This window comes from Salmo salar, chromosome 12, assembly GCF_965601325.2.
Source record: "Salmo salar chromosome 12, fSalSal1, whole genome shotgun sequence".
In the NCBI taxonomy this organism is placed as follows: Eukaryota; Metazoa; Chordata; class Actinopteri; order Salmoniformes; family Salmonidae; genus Salmo; species Salmo salar.
In genome coordinates, this window is record NC_138302.1 from 61737146 (window position 1) to 61758926 (window position 21781).

The 21781-nt window shown below is 42.0% G+C and overlaps 3 protein-coding genes across 5 annotated transcripts in view; 1 reads left to right on the plus strand and 2 right to left on the minus strand.

The window, feature by feature from the left end:
* Positions 1-1095, minus strand: part of LOC106565381 (transforming acidic coiled-coil-containing protein 1) — a 40830-nt gene extending 39735 nt beyond the window's left edge. Inside the window, exon 1 of the mRNA XM_014132430.3 lies at positions 789-1095. The gene's annotated coding sequence lies outside the window, so the exon portion shown is untranslated. The remainder of the gene's footprint in view (positions 1-788) is intronic.
* Positions 1096-1356: 261 nt separating this feature from the next.
* On the minus strand, positions 1357-9161 carry LOC106565382 (triacylglycerol hydrolase DDHD2). 3 transcript variants are annotated; one of them, XM_045691580.2, is made up of 18 exons: positions 8443-9161; positions 8062-8138; positions 7773-7930; positions 7227-7423; positions 6732-6821; positions 6440-6563; positions 6110-6199; positions 5747-5888; positions 5273-5481; positions 4901-4962; positions 4660-4788; positions 4400-4489; positions 3982-4128; positions 3362-3517; positions 3151-3256; positions 2758-2916; positions 2004-2163; positions 1357-1896 (listed from the first exon to the last, which is right to left on the minus strand). In XM_045691580.2, the coding sequence occupies exons 3-18, from the start codon at positions 7909-7911 to the stop codon at positions 1830-1832; spliced, it is 2067 nt and encodes a 688-aa protein (XP_045547536.1). In that variant the 5' UTR covers positions 7912-7930; positions 8062-8138; positions 8443-9161; the 3' UTR covers positions 1357-1829. The 3 variants fall into 3 exon arrangements, with proteins under 3 accessions (XP_045547536.1, XP_013987909.2, XP_013987908.2); XM_014132434.3 differs by having other exon boundaries at positions 3982-4125; positions 8058-8138; positions 8443-9160; XM_014132433.3 differs by having other exon boundaries at positions 8058-8138; positions 8443-9158.
* A 2583-nt stretch (positions 9162-11744) lies between these two features.
* Positions 11745-17044, plus strand: LOC106565383 (mitochondrial proton/calcium exchanger protein). The gene is made up of 6 exons (XM_014132438.3): positions 11745-12090; positions 13290-13396; positions 13889-14009; positions 14715-14824; positions 15105-15176; positions 15529-17044. Exons 2-6 carry the CDS (start codon positions 13304-13306, stop codon positions 15604-15606), a joined length of 474 nt encoding a protein of 157 aa, XP_013987913.1. The 5' UTR covers positions 11745-12090; positions 13290-13303; the 3' UTR covers positions 15607-17044.
* The last annotated feature ends 4737 nt before the right edge of the window (positions 17045-21781 follow it).

Here is a 21781-nt window from a genome sequence, read left to right on the forward strand (position 1 = left end):
ATTACATTTGATTCAAGCAAAATGGACAGGCTACAAAAAGAAGGACGATTCAGTGGAAGACATATTTTGCTCTCATTGAGTCTCATCCCTCGGGGACTACTGATAACCTATATATTATAGAAATAAAACTATTTGCATGTGAAAATGTCATGGGATGCATTTGCTCCATTAATTCCCCTATGTGGTTGCACTTTACTTGAACCTATGTTATATGGGCTTCAAAAAAACTGTTGTCATGACACAACAAATGAACAGTCATGACTAGCCAACTTGTGTGATCTTATGCTAACTGACTTTACATGGTCATAATAGCCTACTTTCAATAAAACACAACTATATATCATAAACAACAAACTTCAGGGCCCGTGTTAGTCCATGTATGATTCATAGGAAAGTTGAACAGACGAGACTATGGTTTCAAATCATGTTTTAAAAATGAATTTCTCTCATGGAACGTTACTCTTTAAGTAAATATTGTGATTATAGCCTAGTCTTTGCTGTCTGCACATACGCTGTGTGACTGAACATGCAGGTCCTGTCATGTCGCCCATGATCTTGTGCCAAAGTGAGTTAAATAACGTTTAAAGCTAAATTATACTTCAAAATGTAATATAATTAATATTCCAAATTTGTTATGTGATCTTACATTTTAGTAGATGCCATCACGATACATAACACAACGGTATCACTATCAATCTAACAGTATTGCGATTTACATTTTTACAGGCAAAAACAGTCAACACAGAGCTGGCGATTATAGCCAATAGTCCAAAAGTGAAATGTCCTACCTTTCCAGTGAATTTACCGGATAAATCCGCAACCCAACTTTCAAGAGACGTCAAAGATGGTATTATAAAGTTATTTTCTTCACTATGAAAACGTTCCTTGCAAAGCACGATGTGATGGGCAGTCCAAATGTCCCAACGCGTTCTTCAAAGAGAACTGTCCTGTGGCGTATATTCCACGCGGTGGGTGACGCGGATAAATGGGAAATTAACTTTCTGGGGGCTATGTGCTAGGAATGTGACTTAAAGACACAGTCGGTTAATGTACGACATGAATCTTACAGATAGGAACACAATGCGTGGTCACCTCTCTTTGGAGTGCAAGGCTAAATAGGCAACAGTGTGGCATGGAGTCAACAGTAGCTATTAGATAAGCCTGTTGGCTGAAGCAGACAGTCAAAACCTTGCAGGATTTATTTCTGTTGTTCATAATTTACTAAAAGTAAACACACACACGTGCTAAATTGCAACTAGGACATGGTCCAGCAAAAAGTGTGAATAAGCAGAATAGCAGCTTTAATTAAAAGTTGGTCCCAGTTTCCATATTTGTAAACAAATTAGAACAAGCCCATAATCATACAGTACATTTTTAATGCATTCTTATGCAAACAGTGCATTAGGTATCGACCAAAAATAACTGTGTAAATTAGTCATCTCCAGATCAAATCACAATTCAGATTGAAATCACAATTTATTCAAAGTGCATTTACCAGAAGCCTCAATACACTTTACAGAAAAATAAATACAAACGAAGCCATAAACATGTGATGGCGTCCAGAGTCTCCTCTAGTAGATACACAACTCAAAAGATCCATCCTTTACATCAGGGGTGGGCAACTCCAGTCCTCCTGGGCCTGATTGGTGTCACACTTTTTCTCCATCCCTAGCAAACACAGCTGACTAATCAAATTGCATTCTAAACTGAAGATCGTGAATAGGTGATTATTGGAGTCAGGTGTGTTAGCTGGGGCAAAACTGTGACACTGATCAGGCCCTCGAGGACTGGAATTGCCCACCCCTGCTTTACATGAACATTTGGAGATGCTAGAGAAGGATTCCCTTCCCCTCATAGATTTCTCTCAAAAGCAGCAACACGGTATCCTCAGAATCCCTGAAACACACAAGAAAACATGAGATACTGCAGAAAGCTAAAGAAAACATGTAAGCTAGTTCAAATACAGCATGAGTCAGAGTCAACACTAGCTCAGTTGTTATTACCAGTAGCAGAGATGGCTCTGAATGGCAAACAGATACTCATTGAAGCTCTCTAGGGGTTTCTCTTGAAGGACGTAATCAAACCGACGTCCACCATTCAACATTCCAAAACTGATATTCTTCATCTCTGTAGGTGGGACGGTACCGTTTTGGGCCCTACTACCTGGAAAAGAGTATTGATGGAACATTCCACTAACACAGTTCAAATGTTATTGTCTCCTTTTTGTCTTTTAGGACAGCTGTTTTTAGTCAAGACTTTTGTGTTTTTAACATAATATGTAATTGTTGTGCTGTATGTGTGTTTATAGTTTTGTTTAATGTTGTGTTAGTGTATGTAAGTTGTTTTGTCTGAAATGTTGTTCCCTCTGCTGCTATTGGACCAGTTCTTTCTTGGAAAAGAGATGTTATCTCAATGAGAAAAACTTGTATAAATAAAGGTCAAATAAAAACATTTAAAATAAAGGGACATTGGTTGCAGGCAGGGGTAACATGATAATACTCATAGTACATACAAAAAACATGTCACACAAAGGACAAATTACACCGAAAAATCATTATATTACATTAAGTTGCTTTTAAAGGCCTACCTGTTTAGCAATGCTATAATTACTAGAGTAACAACAGTGGAATTTGTTTTTGGGAATATGAAGAATAAAGTAATGCATGTATGGAAAAACACTGCACATGGTTCCTAATAAATGAGTGAATAAATTAATGAGCGAACAAAAGTAATAAATAAATGAGACCAGTCTCTCACCTTCGGACTCCTGAGGTGGCAATGCAGCCGTGGTTCCTACACTGGCCACTGGGGGCAGTGTGTTGACAGGTAGCGTGGTGAGGGTCTGCCACACACCACGGAGAGTACTGACGGAGAGCAGCAGATCTGAGCTGACTCGCATCAAGCTGTCTTTCAGCTCTGGGGGACACAATGTCAACACAGGGTCACTGCATGGGAGCACAAGGTGGATGAACGCTTCCACACGCTCATTGGATAGCAACGATGTAGGTCAGTGTTTTAAATTATCAGGCAGGTCAGAGCGTTAGTAATGCTCGCTTAGGGTCTTAACAAAAAGCTCATGACATATGGGGCTACCATATCTAGAAATGTTTCTGTAATGTTCAGATCAAAGCTTCACGCCTCAGGTCTCACCGAGATGCATCCTCTTCCTGCCCTTGTGATGTGGGATTAGCATTGGGGGCAGGTCCACCCCTGGAGACACCACCATGGGCTCAATCCTGAAGGCCACCGGGTCAAACTGCAAGGAGGAAGAACACATTGTCAGGTCCTTATGAATACTCATGACTTTGATTGACTTTAGCTCCACTAATCATTTTTACTAACATATGATCCATAAACATACTGGATGGAAGATGTTGTAGAAGCTCTTGCAGGTGGGGAGGCTGTATTTGGGGTCGATCCTCTTCAGGCCGCGCACCGATAGGAACATCCCTATAGGAGAACCCAAGGCAAAGAAGGCCTGCGGCTGGAAGGCCAGCTGAGGGTACACAATGGACACCTGGGCAGGAAGGGCAGGGGTACATGTTTAATACTAATTCAGTATGCTCCATGTATAAATTCTGAATTTCTTCACTTTCTGTAACTAAGCATGGATATCAGAACTTACCAACATTTTTAAATTACATTTAAATTTTATTCATTTAGATTTTCAGTTGTAATAGTTGGGCCTCATGTTAACTGCATCAAGACATTCTATTAAATATATTCTCTTTAATCCATCATTTGGCTTTGAGTGTTGTTTTTGTGTTGTTTGTTGTTTAAATCCTTGTACACAAAATAATGTATACTTTTTAGCCAGTAGTTCTGAAAGTTGTGCTCACGAGCCATAAGCGGTCTGCGAAAATGGTGTACTACTTCACATATGTGCAGATATGTGCACCATGGCAGTGCTCTCTCTCACTCTACTGTATGTGCATGTGTACATGTTACAGTATGCAGTCACTGTTGTTGTTGTTTGTTTACCTGGCCAATGCCAATGTCAAAGTACTTGTAATCCACTGGGCTGGTGGAGGGGGCGTCTGAGAGGAGCATTGGTTGTTCTTGGACCTGGGAATACACACCTGGAACGCCAGGAACTGGCTGGGACGTTCCTGTCCTGGATTCCTGCTTCTGGGCCGAAGGATGGATGGATACATTAGATAGCTCCAATAACAATCTAAACAATATAACTTCATCAGGCTGCTGGTTCCAGCTTACAAACAGTTAGGATGGAATATTGTCAGGGTTAAAACCACAGACAGACAGGAAGCTACGCGCAATAGATCCAATAGACTGGAATGTCAGATCAAAGAAGATTGATTTTAAAACGAGTGGAACATTTCACATAATGGCTATGTTTGACAATGAATGGATCTATTTGGAAGTGGATAGGATTTCATACCTCTCTCCATCTCTTCAACAAGCACATGATCTTCTTGCGAGGCCCCAAGGGCATTCCCAAGTCCTTCAAGTCCGTCTCCGAACAGAGAGCCTAGTCAATAGACAGAGGACACACACACAGTTAGAACATCTCACACACACACACACACACACACACACACACACACACACACACACACACACACACACACACACACACACACACACACACACACACACACACACACACACACACACACACACACACACACACACGCTTACCAGTGATTCTAAGTCCATCTGCTCCTTTGTAAGCATTTGGAAAAACTTGCCCAATCCGCAATTCCTAAGTGTTTTCTCAAAGCTCTCAAAATTAATGGAGGTTGCTTCACTTGGGCTGCTGACGCTACTCTGAAGCAGAAGAAATATAGGATCAACATTGAGCTAATCAGAATAAATATGCTGGTGGTTGTGGCCATGGCCAAAATGTAGCTGTACATTTTGTCAGTTGCCTACTACTTACTATCTTTTCATCTGTGTTATGTATTTCTTGATTTGTCAGAAGGTCAAAGAGGATCAGAGAACCTAGAAAAGTCATATTAATAAAAAATATGAATTACTATAATGGTTATCAATACTGCACTCCTAGAAAAAAAAGGTACTATCTGGAACCGAAAAGGGTTCTTCAGCTCTCCCCATAGAAGAACCCTTTGAAGAACCCTTTTTGGTTCCAGGTAGAACCCTTTACACAGAGGGTTCTACACATATCCCAAAAGAGTTCTACCTGGTAACCAAAAAGGGTTGCCCTATGGGGACAGCTGAAGAACCCTTTTGGAAACTTTTTTTCCTAATAAAGTCTGAAGAAAAAGTTAGGAGAGGTCTGTGAGGTACTGACCCAGACTGTGTCCAGTCAGTGACACTGCACCAGTGAATTGTGGGTGGCGCTGAAGGAATACGTGGTGGAGGCGGTTTATCTCTGAGGCCACGGTGTCTATGATGGTCTGGCAGTAGGTGGGGCTGTTGTAGTAGAACAGGTCCAGCACCGTGCCGTTGCTGAACTGACGCAGACGACTGATGCTGGGCAGGGTGATCCTCTGGATATCCCTGTTGGTAGGAGGAAGGTAAGAAAGTTTGTGTGTGTGTGTGTGTGTGTGTGTGTGTGTGTGTGTGTGTGTGTGTGTGTGTGTGTGTGTGTGTGTGTGTGTGTGTGTGTGTGTGTGTGTGTGTGTGTGTATGTGTGTGTTTGTGTGCGTGTGTGTGCCATTCTTTTGTGTGAAAAACCACAAAACCCAGTAAACAGACGATTTAAACAACAAACAACACAAAAACAGCATTCAAAGCCAAATGATGGAACAGTCCAAGGCCTTACTCGTCCACCCCAGTGGCGTCCCCATGCAGGACCCGGTGCCAGTTGACTGGCAGGAACTCCACACGGCCCATGTGGGCGCCATCTTGCCCCTGCTTGAAGTGACTGCTCAGCAGGCTGAGTGAAGCATCGCGGAAATCATTCACTACAGGCGGTAGAGAGTGCTTTAGTATGTTTGTGATATGCTTTTGCATGTTGGTACAGTTAACTTGTTTCAAGTAATATGGTCATCTTAACCTATCAAGTCTGCATTAATCAATGTACGGGAATGTCTGTGAGAAAAAAAAGGAATTGTGAAAAAGGGGAAAAGCAGAGTGCAGGTAAAGGTAAAGTTTTAGAAGTAGGGGTCAAAGGTTATACACACACCACATTGAACGACCCCACGCAGCTGGATGTCACAGGCCGGTCCAACGCCATGTACCATGAAGACAAGGTGGTCCACTTGGTAAGGCTCTCCTGATTGACCAACAACACAAATAAGGTATACTGTGTAAGGAATTGTAATTTGGTATCATGTACTGTAAATACCAACGTGAGTTCTCTGTAAACAATGCAATATCCATTGTTCAGGCCAATTCCCAGTACTGTTTGCATGAAACACAAATAGAAGTACAGTATAGGTGTGACAACCTCACATAGAGGTGTAGAAATCAAAGCCCATTGTGAAGATGGAGGCCTATACATTTGCGGGCTTACCTTCAGGTATCTCTATTGAAATACCCTCCATCCCCCTTTTGACGGTCCTGGGTCGACTTTGCTCAGAGGCAGAGGGGAAGCTTATCCAGTACTTCAAGGGGATTGTCTGTTGCTGTGTCATAAGCTAACGGAGACAGAGCAAGGAATATAAACTTTGTTGCATTTTGTTTTACAGTCCAATATTTGCATCTCTACAGACATACCATGCAGGTACTAGTGACAGTAAGATAGTGTCACTAAGATATACTGTGCTTCTGTACATGTCAGTTATGGATGGGAGAGGGGGTCATACCTTAGGGCTGTGCAACACCACCGTTTCTCCAGTGGGGAATTCTAACTTCCTCGTCCAGTCATTCAGCGTCACTGATATCATGTAAGCCTCCTGTGAATACAGTGATGCAAATGTAATGGACCCTGGTCTCCTGCACTCCAGACATTAGCTCCGGGAGGTAACACAAGTCTTGGGTTATGTGGTTGACCGAGGGTCAAACCCGGTCAGTCATACTGTATATGTTACTGACAATATTACCAAGGTATGATTGACAGATTAACAAGGTCATTACCAATCCGCAGTATACCCCTTTCAGATGGTAGAAAGAAGTAAATACTGGCCCCCGCAAAACTATGGTACGAAGATAAACACCAAGGTATCAAGGTAGATATTGTATCACTTTGTAATGATTTGCGTTTGTGTGCGTCCGATATGGCACCTATATAGTGCACTTCTATTGACCAGGGCCCTGTATACTATATAGGGAACACGTTGTCATTTCAGACTGTGTCCTACCTCCAGGGCGAGGCTGGTGTGCTCTGGGTAAGGGGTGTAGGAGATATCCTTGTCTCCTTTGTGGAACCAGGAGCAGCGCCTCACCTCCGAGGGGGGCTGCTCCCAGTACACCGCGTAGCGCCGCCTCTCCTTCAGCCTCACATCGAACCGCCTACCCTCTGTGGCTACCACCATCTCCTCCTCCCCGCGGGTCCCCCCTGTTAGGAGCAAACACACAATTATGATGCTATGGTTAGTCATCTTTATCATTGCTACTATCATCAGGGATCATGTCATTACATCCCATGGCTGATTGAACAGCACAGCCCAAATGAACAAAACCATAACACTCCACATTACAGCAAAAGTTGTAATTACATAGTATGGTAACAAGTTATGATTCATCACAATGAAAACATTACTTGCCTAGATAGTCCTTAATTTCAGTGTAACTATATTCTTGTTTCAGGGTAACACATCCCACATAATATGGTGCTATAGTACAAAGGGGCAACAATACAAGAACAATTTGTATTATTTGTAAATGTATGATGAATTGTCTCATGCCATGTTTGTGTGCCTCTTCCAGCCTTGGTGAGTCCTCTCTGCTGAAAGGGAACCAGGAGTCTTTACAGTCCACCTGCTGCTCGCAGTGGAACCAATGGTGCTGCACCGGCTCATATACACCTTCTATCACACCGTTCATGGCAGCTAGATCAGAGAAGCTAGGAAAGAGTGGAAGTGAATAGAACAGATCATCATTCTTAGATTTTCTCTATAGGGAACATGTATATGTGTAGTCTGCTTTTAAGTTTAAAAAAAATACAGAAAGAGATCAAGAGAGAAGCTCACCTACTATCTGGCTAGTGTATGAGGATGGAGGGGTCATTTGAGAGGCTCAGGTTGATCACCAAGGCAGCTTTAACGGACCACCTGGGAGGCACAATCAGCATTCTAATATTTACACATTCATCTGATGCTAAGTTTCAGGGAAGATATCATTGTTTTAGATGCTAGCTAAGGGCTGACAATTGGATATTTTGTATCCTTGAAATACAAGAAACACAGCAAGCACATGTTTCTGTCCTATCCGTGGATAGACAGTGCTGAGTAAGAACATAACATCTTATAACATACTGGGAATGTTTGCTAGGAGTGAATATTGTGAATTCCTCTCATACTATTTAAACTCACATTCTTTAAAAGTAGAGAGCAGGCATCAGAAATAGCTACATACCTTCAATGTACAGCTAATGTTATAGTATAGGACTCCATCAAATATGGCGGTTCCTCCCGAGTGGACCTCGCTGTTCAAAGTTGCAAAAAGACGTCCTTGGAATATATCCAAATCCAAAAGCATTTAGATATTGATGAAGGCAACAACAAAAACAGCAAGGTTTGTTAAGGTTTCCAACAGGGGGGGACTTTCCTCTGATTGACTTCACACTTTGCAAGCTTGTCTCAACACTCATGTGTTCTGAATGACTTCACTGGTTTAGTGACTCAGAGTGGGACCAAAGGTCAATTCCAATCACGATGAAGAGGTGTGGGGAAATAGCAACACAACAGTAGGCCTGTAGGCTATAATCACAGAAGAGAGAAAGTACCCAAATCTCTCTAACAATTGTGTTTTAACTCATTAATAATAATTTGCTCATTTGGTTCCAAGCTTAGAGTGGGGAACGGAAACATATGCAAAGTTTTACATGACTATCGCTTTATCACATAAAGATAAGCAATAATGTCAGTCTTTGACAGTTTAACTTCAGTCAGTCCACATCTACACGGTAGTAAAATCAAAATCAGATGTACAACACACATGTTGTATGTATGGAGTAAAGTGTAAAAGGTACTTGCCAACTGAATGGTCCTGATAACTTAAGACAAGAGGTCAGCGGGTTCTGCTTTCCATGAATCATCTCTTACATAGGACAATGTTCCACCTGTGTAACATACTGTGCATAGACATGGAATCACCAGATCAGAAACATTGATATTATTTAGCATGACAGCCTAGAAATGCAACCCTGTCTTTACCTCTTGCAATAGACAGCACAGATTGAGTAAGGAGAGTGGGCTACTTGTGGTTGAGGGTTCGGGTTGAGACCATAAAGTCTTTGTGACTTGCAGTCTCTCTCCTCCTATAGACAACTTAAGGCAATAAACAATTTTGCAAATTATTGACATTTTGAAGAACTAAGATAAGTTTGCTTTTACATGAAAAGCTCTTATCTACTTACTGATAGCCCACGGACATGTTTATGTTTTTCTTTTAACATCCTCAAAGCCGACACTGGAGTTGTCTGGTCTCTTCAACCAACGCTGCATCAATAACATTGTACGAATTACTATTCGTAACTTATTGTACGGATTGTAATTCCTAATTAATACATACGAAACGTAATATCATACTAATTAGTGTCCCACATTTACTATGTGAAGTCTACCCTTGATCATGACTCTCAGTTCCATAACATCACACATAAGAGTAATTGGAAGAAGATGTCTTCTGTACAGGGGAGTTTTGTTAAGAACCCCGATGCTCAATCTGAACATTAACCGGCGTCGCTTGCTGTACGGTTTTGGAAGCATAAGGACCTCCCTTATCTTTCATATCAGCCAGAAATAAAATGATACACACCTTGATAGGGTTAGTTTTCCCACACAGCCACCTGTGTGTAAGCGTAACTCGGGAAGTGTAGTTTTGTCGGGTGGAAGCACCCATAGCTGTATGGCTCTGTGCACAACTGCAACAGTAAAAAAAAAATGTATATGAAGGATAATTTTTTTCGCAGATAAAAGATAAGGGCCATATGTCTCGAAAGCCGTATCGCAAGCAATGATTATTGACGTTTCTAAACATTATAACACATGGTCGGGATTGTAGTTCACACGAGCCAGTCGTGGGCAAAGCTAATGGCTGGAAACTGTAGGGAGAAGGTAAAATGCCTCCTAGTTTTCGAGAGCTAGGTCTACCCCTAAGCAGTGGCGGTTCTAGACCATTTCAACTGTAAATATTATTTCATACTCCACATTTAGGGGGGCCACAAGGGGGTCCAAAATTGTTGTCACAGGGGCACTAAAAAAGCCAGACCACGGTTCGCAACTGCACATGAGGACAAAGATCGTACTTTTTGGAGATTTGTCCTCTGGTCTGATGAAACAAAAATAGAACTGTTTGGCCATAATGACAATCGTTATGTTTGGAGGAAAAAGGGTGATGCTTGCAAGCCGAGGAACACCATCCCAACTGTGAAGCACTCGGGTATCATGTTGTGGGGGTGCTTTACTGCAGGAGGGGCTGTTGCACTTCACAAAATAGATGGCATCATGAGGGAGGAAAATTAAGTGGATATATTGAAGCAACATCTCAAGACATCAGTCAGGAAGTTAAAGCTTGATCGCAAATGGGTCTTTCAAATGAACAATGACCCCAAGCATACTTCCAAAGTTGTGGCAAAATGGCTTAAAGACAACAAAGTCAAGGTATTGGAGTGGCCATCACAAAGCCCTGACCACAATCCCATAGAAAAAGCGTGTGCGAGCAAGGAGGCCTACAAACCTGACTCAGTTACACCGGCTCTGTGAGGAGGAATGGGCCAAAATTCACCCAACTTATTGTGGGAAGCTTGTGGAAGGCTACCTGAAACGTTTGACCCAAGTTAAACAATTTAAAGGCAATGCTACCAAATACTAATTGAGTGTATGTAAACTTCTGACCCACTGGGAATGTGATGAAAGAAATAAAAGCTGAAATAAATCATCCTCTCTACTATTATTCTGACATTACACATTCTTAAAATAAACTGGTGATCCTAACTGACCTAAAACAGGGAATTTTTACTAGGATTAAAATGTCAGGAATTGTGAAAAACTGAGTTTAAATGTATTTGGCTAAGGTGTATGTAAACTTCCCGACTTCAACTGTAGATATATTTATACATAAATATATGGCTGTGGATATGTATTACTCTATATTTTATTGTATTTTATTATGTTAGCTATAACATGAAACTCTATACAATGTTGTATGTTATGAAATGCTTTTATATTTTGCAGGGCTCTACAGTGCTACCTTTTTACTTGTATGCACCTGGAATTTTTATTTAGGAGCACCAGTGCACCTAGAAAAATTAAGGATTTAAACTTTTATCTCTATTTTTCATTGTGCTCCTAAATTTCTTTGTGAGTGCCTACATTTTTTATCATAGGTGCACACGTGCTCCTTGTTTAATTGTTGTATTACATTTTTTTTAAAGTCAACGTAGAGCCCTGTTTTGGTTGTCTACTTCTTATCGGTTATGCATGTTTAATTAATTTTTATGTTTTATTCCAATATATTCATTAGTGTATTTGTATACATTTTCATTTACAATGCCAATCTGACAATATTGGACTAACAATTGACATGTTTTTGTAAGGGATCCTATTTATTGTCCAAAAGGCCCAACTGCGCCACTCTCCCATCCACGGCATGCATTCGCTACCTATCAGATGTCTGTCTCTAACTACACTGCCCTACAATCACACGCTCCCAGGCCCATTTTACACGGATGTACCGCAAACTACCCGCGGTGCCATGGCTGCGTTCCAGTTCGCTTTCTTCATGAGTCCTGCGCTAGGCTCAAGGAAGTAAAGGCCTCTCCAGCTGAAACTCCCCCGTCCCCAGCAGAGAATAGAGTCCCAGTCCCCACTGCCACATCCTCACAGACTGCCCCTACTCCAAACAACTCCCCAGACAGAGTGGTAGCGCCTAAATCAATTGGGCAGAGAGTAGTGGACGAACTAAAGCCCTCGGTTGCTTGGGATTGACACGAACATCGCAGGGAGGATGGTGTGGAAGTTACTACACGGCCAACAGCTCACGAGGAGAGAGCGCAGAAGGGTAAGGCAACTTAATCCACAGGTACCTTCTATGCACACCTCTGTACTGATACTCAAGGAAAGGTTAGAGAATTGAGTGGAGTGATTCTCTGGCTGTCAGCCTGTTGCCTGCTGATGTACTATTAGCCCTATCACTGCAGTCATGTAACTGTTGCCTATTTGCAGTCGAAGCTGCTGAGCAACTACCGGTATGTTACCTATGGGCGATTGCGCCGGCATGGCACAATATATATTTTTTTGTATCGCAGATTTGTTCTGGCAATTCTCATATAGAAACTTACTTGGGAGGATGGGTGTTTAACATTCTTTTTACATTTGTATCTTGATGAAGTGTCCCTTTCAGGCCCTTTTTAGACCTATACATGACTCTTGTAAGACCCTACGATCTGTGAACCGTACATGGTATAGACAACATCTAGGTGTCATGAAACTCCTTATAGTGTGCTTTAAAATATGGAGTATGTCTATATTCAAAAAAAAATAACTCACGTTAATTTATTCATATCTCATAATTACCCTTTTTAATTTAGCAAAAAAATTGACTAATTCTTTGGGACAATATACTCTTCATCCAGCACATCAAATTTTCAGAGTGGGTTCTGCTACTTGAAGAAATGATGAATGTTAAACATAGAAATTGACATTATAGGTCATTAACCAATCACATCCCTGCTGTATGATTGTACATTCAGCAAGTAGAGGAAGTTCCCTTTGAATGGATTTTCTCGTTCACTGTGTTGGTGGTGCTCATAAAATGTATAATAACTTTAAAAGTAGCAGTGAGCCCACTCTGGAAATGTGATGTACTTGTTGAGTATATTGTTTTAAAATTATCTGTCTAAAAAATGAACAAAATCTAAAAGGGTACTTTTGAGATACCAATATAGTTTAGGGCCATGCTGGCATGGAATCGCCCCTATGTGACCTCCATTGAACAACCTTGTAAATTGAGTGACTGTTAAGATTAGTGACAAACACCTGGCTATTTGTCAGTACATGGCTTTGTTTTTACAGTGCAAATCAGAGCCATTTGTGTAACTGTATTGTTTTTACTGAATCTTATGAAACTGTATAACTAGGCCATGTGTCTCTGCCGGATCACACAAGGGTGTTAGGTGTCGGTTGTTCTTTTTCTGCCGGCCAGCCGGAACATGTTGGCAGAGTACGGTTCTGTAATAACTCTCTAGATGATTACCACAGAAGGCGTGGCAGCCATGAGTGTGTCAGAGCTGCAGGTGGCGTGTCGTAGCCGGGGAATGAGGTCACTGGGGCTGACGACCGAGCAACTCATGCAGCAACTGCAACAGGTACTTCGTCCTCCTCTAACTCTCCAACTTAAACTGCCCCTCACCCACACATAGCTGCCTGTTAGTATGTGAAAGGAATGCTGCTGGGTCAACCTGTCTCAAGTTTCATTCCCAGTTAAAGACTCCCTCCAGCTATTAAAAAAAAAAAAATCCTGTTGAAAAACAATTTCCCAAGTATAAATACAGTAATGTACATTAAGGGTATACAAATAGGTTTTCAGCTATATATATATATATATATATATATATATATATATATATACACACTGAACATGTGTTTGTGTGTGTGTAATTTTATTTATTTATTTTACACAACTGCAAACTTCAAGGAGTTGGCCATTCAAGGAGTGTGCAGGGGTTGGTCTGATGGGTTATTCATTGTCATCCTCAATGACATAGATGACAACAACCACATAAAACAGACAATGCATGCCTCCACCAGGGACAACCATGCTCTAGCAATTGAAGTAACTTCTGTCTCTCTTCTGTCAGTGGTTGGCTCTTCACCTGAAGGAGAATGTTCCTCCATCTCTCCTGCTGCTGTTCCCGTGCCATGTACCATACCGACCTCACACCCAAGTCCCCTGTCATCCTCCCCATCGTCAAACTGGAGGTAAGGGGCTGATGTTGGCAACTAAAGCAAGGGTTATGATCGATACAACCGCTTAGGTCAGGGCCAAAAAAGAAAGGGTGATGGCATCATCCATAAAAGACCGCAGCAACAACTTATTTTGAATTCATAGTGGCCTTATGTGTTAAAAAAGCTGACACGATTCGTATGTTGCAGGTGCCTCAATATAAACGTAGTTTTCACTTACAGAAAGCATCTTCTGTCAATGTTTTCTTGACCAATCCTTTTGTCTGACAAACTGGGATTGATATTAGTGTACTAAAGGGAGGAAATAGTACTGGAAGGTTTTTATAATGGTTATTTTAGGCACACTGTGCCCTGAAACATGTGACTCCTTTGAGAGAATGTTTCACCTGAGGAGAAATGGCAAGTCATGTTGCTGACAAGGCAAAACTAGAGATGTTTTTTCTTCTGTAAATGCTCTCAACAACCTTCCAAGATAAGAATGCCTCAGAGTAGACCATTGCTAAGTAACCTGCCACAATAAGACCAATGGCAAAGTGTTCTATTGGGCTGAGCTATAATTATGTAATGGCTACATTACCAGGCGTAACTGTATTTTGGCATCATCCACTCCATCTGCTAACTCCAAAATTACCCAATGCCCTAATCAAACCAGTACACAGAGCAACTGAAGGCTAAATTCAACATTGAATTGATCCCCTCTTTTCTTGTTCTTCACTGCAGCAAGTCGCCGCCCCCCTCCCGCAGTGATCGAGGACCCGGTCAAAGACAAGCCCATGTCTGCGTCACTAGAAGTCCTGGTGGACTCTGCCCCCATTATCATGGACAGGAAGGTACACACTGGCCGCACTTCTAAATTGCACGATCAACGGGGTCCACTTCCATTCAGTCCATTTCTGTCTTTATTGATGGGGATTGATTGTTTCTGTTGATGTGGACGCTTCTTCTCTAAGAAAAACACCAAGAGAACTTCCTAGCAATGTTTGTTTTGCGGCAGTAACGTTTTATGATTCCCAAATTAGGAAATTGAATCCCAAATCAAGAAGTGCAAGCATACAGACACACTGACACCCCCCCATGTTTCCTTATTCTTAGAATCCCTTCTTTTTCCAGGTAAGGAGAGTTTTGGATAAAGCCAGGATTGTGGAATTGAAGATGGTGTCACCAGAAGCTCAGTTAATACATGTAAGTTTGAGTGGGAGATGTTTCATTCCATGGTTTTGTGTACAAAGTTTTTGGAAAGAAATTGATACAGGAGCAGAAGGTAGGCAAGTCCAAGGGGGCTTTGTAATGGCCCTTTGGTTAGAGTCCACCCTTATCTGTTGTATTTCACAAAGCTGCATCAATATGTTAGCTACTCTTTTTGGAAGTAATGATTTGTTATATACCATCACATTTCAAGTTTAGATTTTCTGCTGTTCTCACTGATAATTTTCATTAACAGTATCTAGTCAACCTATTGGTTCTTGAATAGAACATACTTGTCTTAGCTTAGCTCTTTGCGATTTTGCTCATATTATCTATCCTCCATTTTCAGGGAAAAGGTGCTGAGTTGGCTACTAAGGTGAATGCACCAATTTGTAAGTCGCTCTGGATAAGAGCGTCTGCTAAGTGACGTAAATGTAAATGTAATGGCTGCCAAGGCCTACACTACTGGGTCCAACACTCACTAGCTGCATAGACTGCTGAAGGAAGCTTCAATCCCAACCCCCATTCCCTCCTTCACTTCTGGTTTAGGGAAGCCATCGTGGCACACTTTTTAGTCAAGTAAACCAAGGAAAAGATGAGAGAGCTACACAGTTGGAGGCGGACATGGCTTACTACTTGTCATCCGAAAGGACGAGTCTAATCCAAAGAAACGACAATGGAGAAGAAGTGAGAGGGTCACTTTAAATGTATTGCTTCCTTCATCGTCTGAACTGTTAATTTGCTGCACTCCATCTGACGGGATATTGCTCAAGTGTTTACAGTTGTAAGATCTGTATCATATATCAGTATTTGTTTTACTCTGGAACAGAACATAATGTTCTGTGATTTGAACTATGGTAAACGTTGCACTGTAACGGCGGCACATCTTTTGTATAATATCATGTTTAATAGAATCATCAGTCTCATCATTTATTACAGCTAAATGGTATCCTGTACATTTGTACATTTGTTGAATGTATGATATGGAAATACGTGCCTCTGCTTTGTGCAGTCCACTGGGCTATACTCTAAGCTTAGTCTAAGCCTTAGACTAAGCTTAGACTCTAAGGGGTGTCAATCTTACTACAGTTTTATTAAGACAAAATTATGGGACGTTCCTATTATTGGTTGGTGAACACATTGTTAATGGTAAGCATGATGTTATTAGAATTTCTCTCATACAGGGGAATGTAATACTCACTCCTCTGGGACATTTTTGTTAGCCTGCTAGCTGCTACTACGTTGCCAGGTTACTATGTACGCCAGGTCTGCTTATTGGCTAAACCTGCAGTCTGAATCAAAATGGGATTTATATTTTGGGCTTGCTTTATTTAAAGGGATATGTAGATAAATACCTTAAAAAATATAGTTTTAAAATCATGGTGCCATAATATAAAAAAATATATATATATTTTTTTTTATATATAGAAATCCTATTAAAAAAAAACATGAGCTGGCACACACCTGTCACGTCCTGACCAGCAGAGAGAGTAGTGGTTTAGTATTTTGGTTAGGACGTGACAGAGGGATGTTTGTTTTTGTATGGTGGTGGTTTTTGTGTGTGTTGTGAGGGGTGTTTGATTTATGTGTTGCTGGGTTTTTGGATGTATGTTCTAGGTTGTATGTTCTAGGTTGTATTGCTGCATTTTTGTCTAGTTTTAGGGTTGGGCGCTGGACTCTCAATTGGAGGCAGGTGTTTCTAGTTGCCTCTGATTGAGAGTCCTATATAGGGGTGTGTGTTTGTTAGTAGGTTGTGGGAAGTTGTTTGTGAGCACTGCTTTGTTTAGCCTGCAACTCTGGGCGTGAGTATTGTTTTTTTTTTCGTGTTCACGTGTTTGGAATAAATGATCATGATGAACATGCAACCCGCTGCGCCTTGGTCCTCCTTTCCCGACGACAACTGTGACAACACCCATAATAACAGTTTGTGTGGAGGTGCTGACTAACGGCGAATAAACCATAAACCATAAACTATCAAAATAAAGTCGCACACTCCATGTATAATCTCCCAGCAATTTAATGGGTATTTACCCACGTTTCGGCATCACTATCACTGTGCCTTCCTCAGGGTAATGTCATGAATACTTGAACCAGGTTATGTAGACATACAGTGCAATTAGTGTAACCAATGACAGTAGTGAGGGGTGTGTCATAATGATTAAGTTAATTAAAATGAATTAATAAAACTGTAAAAAAATTGTATATGGCATATTAAATATATTACGCTATTGTTATCATATATAAACATATTAGAATATTGTACATCATATTAGTATCAAAATACATTATTGTTTAATTCAATTTCACATAATTTCGTATTTCATTTCATTTTTGTTACATGTAATCGTTTGGTTTAACCTTAATAAATAATGAGTATGCTAATAAGCTGTAAAAATAATTTTTCAATTTATTACAATTGTTCATAAGTGAATAAGCCTTCACTAATGCTTATAAATGCTTTAAATATGTTATTGCTTATACATGTTTACAAATAATGAAATGCTTATAATGTATAAATTGTTAATGAATGCATAATTGTCAAAGTTCTTATAAACTGTTACCTGTAAGTAATTGATGTGTACTAACTTGACAAAAGTACAGCAGTCAACAGGGTTTACGGCTTACAGTACCTACCGTACAGTTTCAGATGGCTTGACATTTTGAAGCAGATTTATGGGGTGTCGGCCAGCGTGTATGAGGAAACCAGAAGATAAGCCAAAAGCTGATGACCGATGAGGAAGAATACGGCTCTGAAATACCTGAAAATTCAATCAATCAAATGTATTTATAAAGCCCTTCTTACATCAGCTGATGTCACAAAGTGCTGTACAGAAACGCAGCCTAAAACCCCAAACAGCAAGCAATGCAGGTGTAGAAGCACGGTCAGCACCTCAGGAGTAAATGTGAGTTGGCTTTTCACAGCCGATCATTCAGAGTATCTCTACCTCTTGCTGTCTCTAGAGATTTGAAAACAGCAGGTCTGGGACAAGGTAGCACGTCCGGTGAACAGGTCAGGGTTCAGGGCACGACCAGGTGGACTGGGGACAGCAAGGAGTAATCAGGCCAGGTGGTCCTGAGGCATTTTCCTAGGGTTCAGGTCCTCCAAGAGAAAGAAAGAAAAAGAGAGAGAGAAAAAGAGAGAGAATTAGAGAGAGCATACTTAAATTCACACAGGACACCGGATAAGACAGGAGAAATACTCCAGGTATAACAGGCTGACCCTAGCCCTCCGACACATTAACTATTGCAGCATAAATACTGGAGGCTATGATAGGAGGGGTTGGGAGACACTGTGGCCCCGTCCGACGATACCCCCGGACAGGGCCTAACAGGCAGGATATAACCCCACCCACTTTGCCAAAGCACAGCCCCCACACCACTAGAGGGATGTCTTCAAACCACCAACTTACTACCCTGAGACAAGGCTGAGTAAAGCCCACGAAGATCTCCCCGACGGCACGAACCCAAGGGGGGGCGCCAACCTGGACAGGAAGATCACGTTAGTGACTCAACCGACTCAAGTGACGCACCCCTCCTAGGGACGGCATGGAAAAACACCAGTAAGCCAGTGACTCAGCCCCTGTAATAGGGTTTGAGGCAGAGAATCCCAGTGGAGAGAGGGGAACTGGCCAGGCAGAGACAGCAAGGACGGTTCGTTACTCCAGTGACTTTCCGTTCACCTTCACAGTCTTGGGCGAGACTACACTCAATCATAGGACCTATGATGGTTATTTGCAGGTGATGCTGCATAATGCTGAGGTACTTTGACAAAGTTACATGCTTTTTCTTTATACTGGTAAAGCAATGTTATGTTTTCAACCACCCAGAACCAAAAATGCACCTGTTTCTATACACAAAGTAGCCGGACAGGCCACTCTGACAGTAAACAAATACAGTTGAAGTCGGAAGTTTACATACACCTTAGTCAAATACATTTATAGTCAGTTTTTCTGAATTCCTGACATTTAATCCTTGTAAAAATGCCCTGTCTTAGGTTAGTTAGGATCACCACTTTATTTTAAGAAAGTGAAATGTCAGAATAATAGTAGAGAGAATGATTTATTTCAGCTTTTATTTCTTTCATCACATTCCCAGTGGGTCAGAAGTTTACATACACTCAATTAGTATTTGGTAGCATTGCCTTTAAATTGTTTAACTTGGGTCAAACGTTTCAGGTAGCCTTCCACAAGCTTCCCACAATAAGTTGGGTGAATTTTGGCCCATTCCTCCTGACAGAGCTGGTGTAACTGAGTCAGGTTTGTAGGCCTCCTTGCTCGCACACACTTTTTCAGTTCTGCCCACAAATGTTCTATAAGATTGAGGTCAGGGCTTTGTGATGGCCACTCCAATACCTTGACTTTGTTGTCCTTAAGCCATTTTGCCACAACTTTGGAAGTATGCTTGGGGTCATTGTCCATTTGGAAGACCCATTTGCAACCAAGCTTTAACTTCCTGCCTGATGTCTTGAGATGTTGCTTCAATATATCCACTTAATTTTCTTTCCTCATGATGCCATCCATTTTGTGAAGGGCACCGGTCCTTCCTGCAGCAAAGCACCCCCACAACATAATGCTGCCAACCGCGTGCTTCACGGTTGGGATGGTGTTCCTCGGCTTGCAAGCATCCCCCTTTTTCCTCCAAACATAACGATGGTCATTATGGCCAAACAGTTCTACTTTTGTTTCATCAGACCAGAGGACATTTCTCCAAAAAGTACGATCTTTGTCCCCATGCACAGTTGCAAACCGTAGTCTGGCTTTTTTATGTCGGTTTTGGAGCAGTGGCTTCTTCCTTGCTGAGCGGCCTTTCAGGCTATGTCATTATAGGACTCGTTTTACTGTGGATATAGATACTTTCCTACAGCATCTTCACAAGGACCTTTGCTGTTGTTCTGGGATTGATTTGCACTTTTTGCACCAAAGTACGTTCATCTCTAGGAGACAGAACGCGTCTCCTTCCTGAGCGGTATGACCGCTGTGTTGTCCCATGGTGTTTATACTTGCGTAATATTGTTTGTACAAATGAACGTGGTACCTTCAGGCATTTGGAAATTGCTCCCAAAGATGAACCAGACTTGTGGAGGTCTACAATTTTTTTTCTGAGGTCTTGGCTGATTTCTTTTGATTTTCCCATGATGTCAAGCAAAGAGGCACTGAGTTTGAAGGTATGCCTTGAAATACATCCACAGGTACGCCTCCAATTGACTCAAATGATGTCAATTAGCCTATCAGAAGCTTCTAAAGCATGACATCATTTTCTGGAATTTTCCAAGCTGTTTAAAGGCACAGTCAACTTAGTGTATGTAAACTTCTGACCCACTGGAATTGTGATAAGGTGTATTATTGTCACGACTTCCGCCGAAGTCGGCTCCTCTCCTTGTTCGGACGGCTTTCAAGCCATCGCCGCTCCATTTTTCATTGTTCCATTTGTTTTGTCTTGATCCCTGCACACCTGGTTTACATTCCCAATCACACTGCATGTATTTATTCCTCTGTTCCCCCCCATGTCTTTCTGTGAAATTGTTTCGTGTTATGTGTTTGAGGTTTCCACGTACACGCTCTGGACAGTCGACCATTAGGGTCCGGGCTCATCAGGGAAGCCACCATCTCCCTGGCCATGGTGACGCAGGGGGGTCACAAGGAGAAAATCAGGCTCTTCCTCATTGACTCTCCTGCGTTTCCCGTGGTGCTAGGCCTTCCCTGGTTAGCTCATCATGACCCCACCATTTCATGGCAACAGAGGGTTCTCACGGGGTGGTCGCGAGAGTGCTCAGGGAGGTGTGTAGGGGTTTCCGTTGGTGCTACCATGGTGGAAAGTCCAGACCAGGTCTCCACCATGCGCATCCCCCCAGAACATGCCGATTTGGCTCTCGCCTTCTGTAAAAAGAAGGCGACTCAATTACCACCCCATCGACGGGGGATTGTGCGATAAATCTCCTGGTAGACGCTGCACTTCCCAGGAGTCATGTGTATCCCCTGTCGCAAGCGGAGATGGTGGCTATGGAGACATATGTCTCTGAATCCCTGCGTCGGGTAAATTCGGTCCTCCACTTCACCCGCCTCCTCGAGTTTCTTTTTGTGAAGAAGAAGGAGGGAGGTCTGCGCCCGTGCATTGACTATAGAGGTCTCAATCAAATCACGGTGAGGTACAGTTACCCGCTACCTCTCATCGCCACGGCGATTGAGTCAATGCGCTTCTTCACTAAACTGGATCTCAGGAGCGCGTACAACCTGGTGCGTATCCGGGAGGCAGACGTGTGGAAGACGGCGTTTAGTACCACCTCAGGGCATTATGAGTACCTCGTCATGCCGTACGGGTTGATGAATGCTCTATTAGTCTTCCAATCCTTTGTAGATGAGATTTTCAGGGACCTGCACGGGCAGGGTGTAGTGGTGTATATCGATGACATTCTGATAAGAGTCCCGTGTGGCTCAGTTGGTAGAGCATGGTGTTTGCAACTCCAGGGTTGTGGGTTCGATTCCCACCGGGGACCAGTACGGAGAGAAAAATGTATGAAATGTATGCATTCACTACTGTAAGTTGCTCTGGATAAGAGCATCTGCTAAATGACTAAAATGTAAATGATAAACTTCGCTACATGC

Excerpts from the sequence above, each read along its gene's own strand:
- LOC106565382 (XM_045691580.2), bottom strand. The coding sequence starts at position 7,911 with ATGAACGGTGTGATAGAAGGTGTATATGAGCCGGTGCAGCACCATTGG. Across the intron at positions 3,518-3,981 it reads TTGACATTGGCATTGGCCAG|GTGTCCATTGTGTACCCTCA; the intron begins GTAAACAAACAA and ends CTTCCTGCCCAG. Across the intron at positions 1,897-2,003 it reads CAGAGCCATCTCTGCTACTG|GGATTCTGAGGATACCGTGT; the intron begins GTAATAACAACT and ends TGTGTGTTTCAG.
- LOC106565383 (XM_014132438.3), top strand. The coding sequence starts at position 13,304 with ATGAGTGTGTCAGAGCTGCAGGTGGCGTGTCGTAGCCGGGGAATGAGG. Across the intron at positions 13,397-13,888 it reads TCATGCAGCAACTGCAACAG|TGGTTGGCTCTTCACCTGAA; the intron begins GTACTTCGTCCT and ends CTCTTCTGTCAG. Across the intron at positions 15,177-15,528 it reads CAGAAGCTCAGTTAATACAT|GGAAAAGGTGCTGAGTTGGC; the intron begins GTAAGTTTGAGT and ends CTCCATTTTCAG.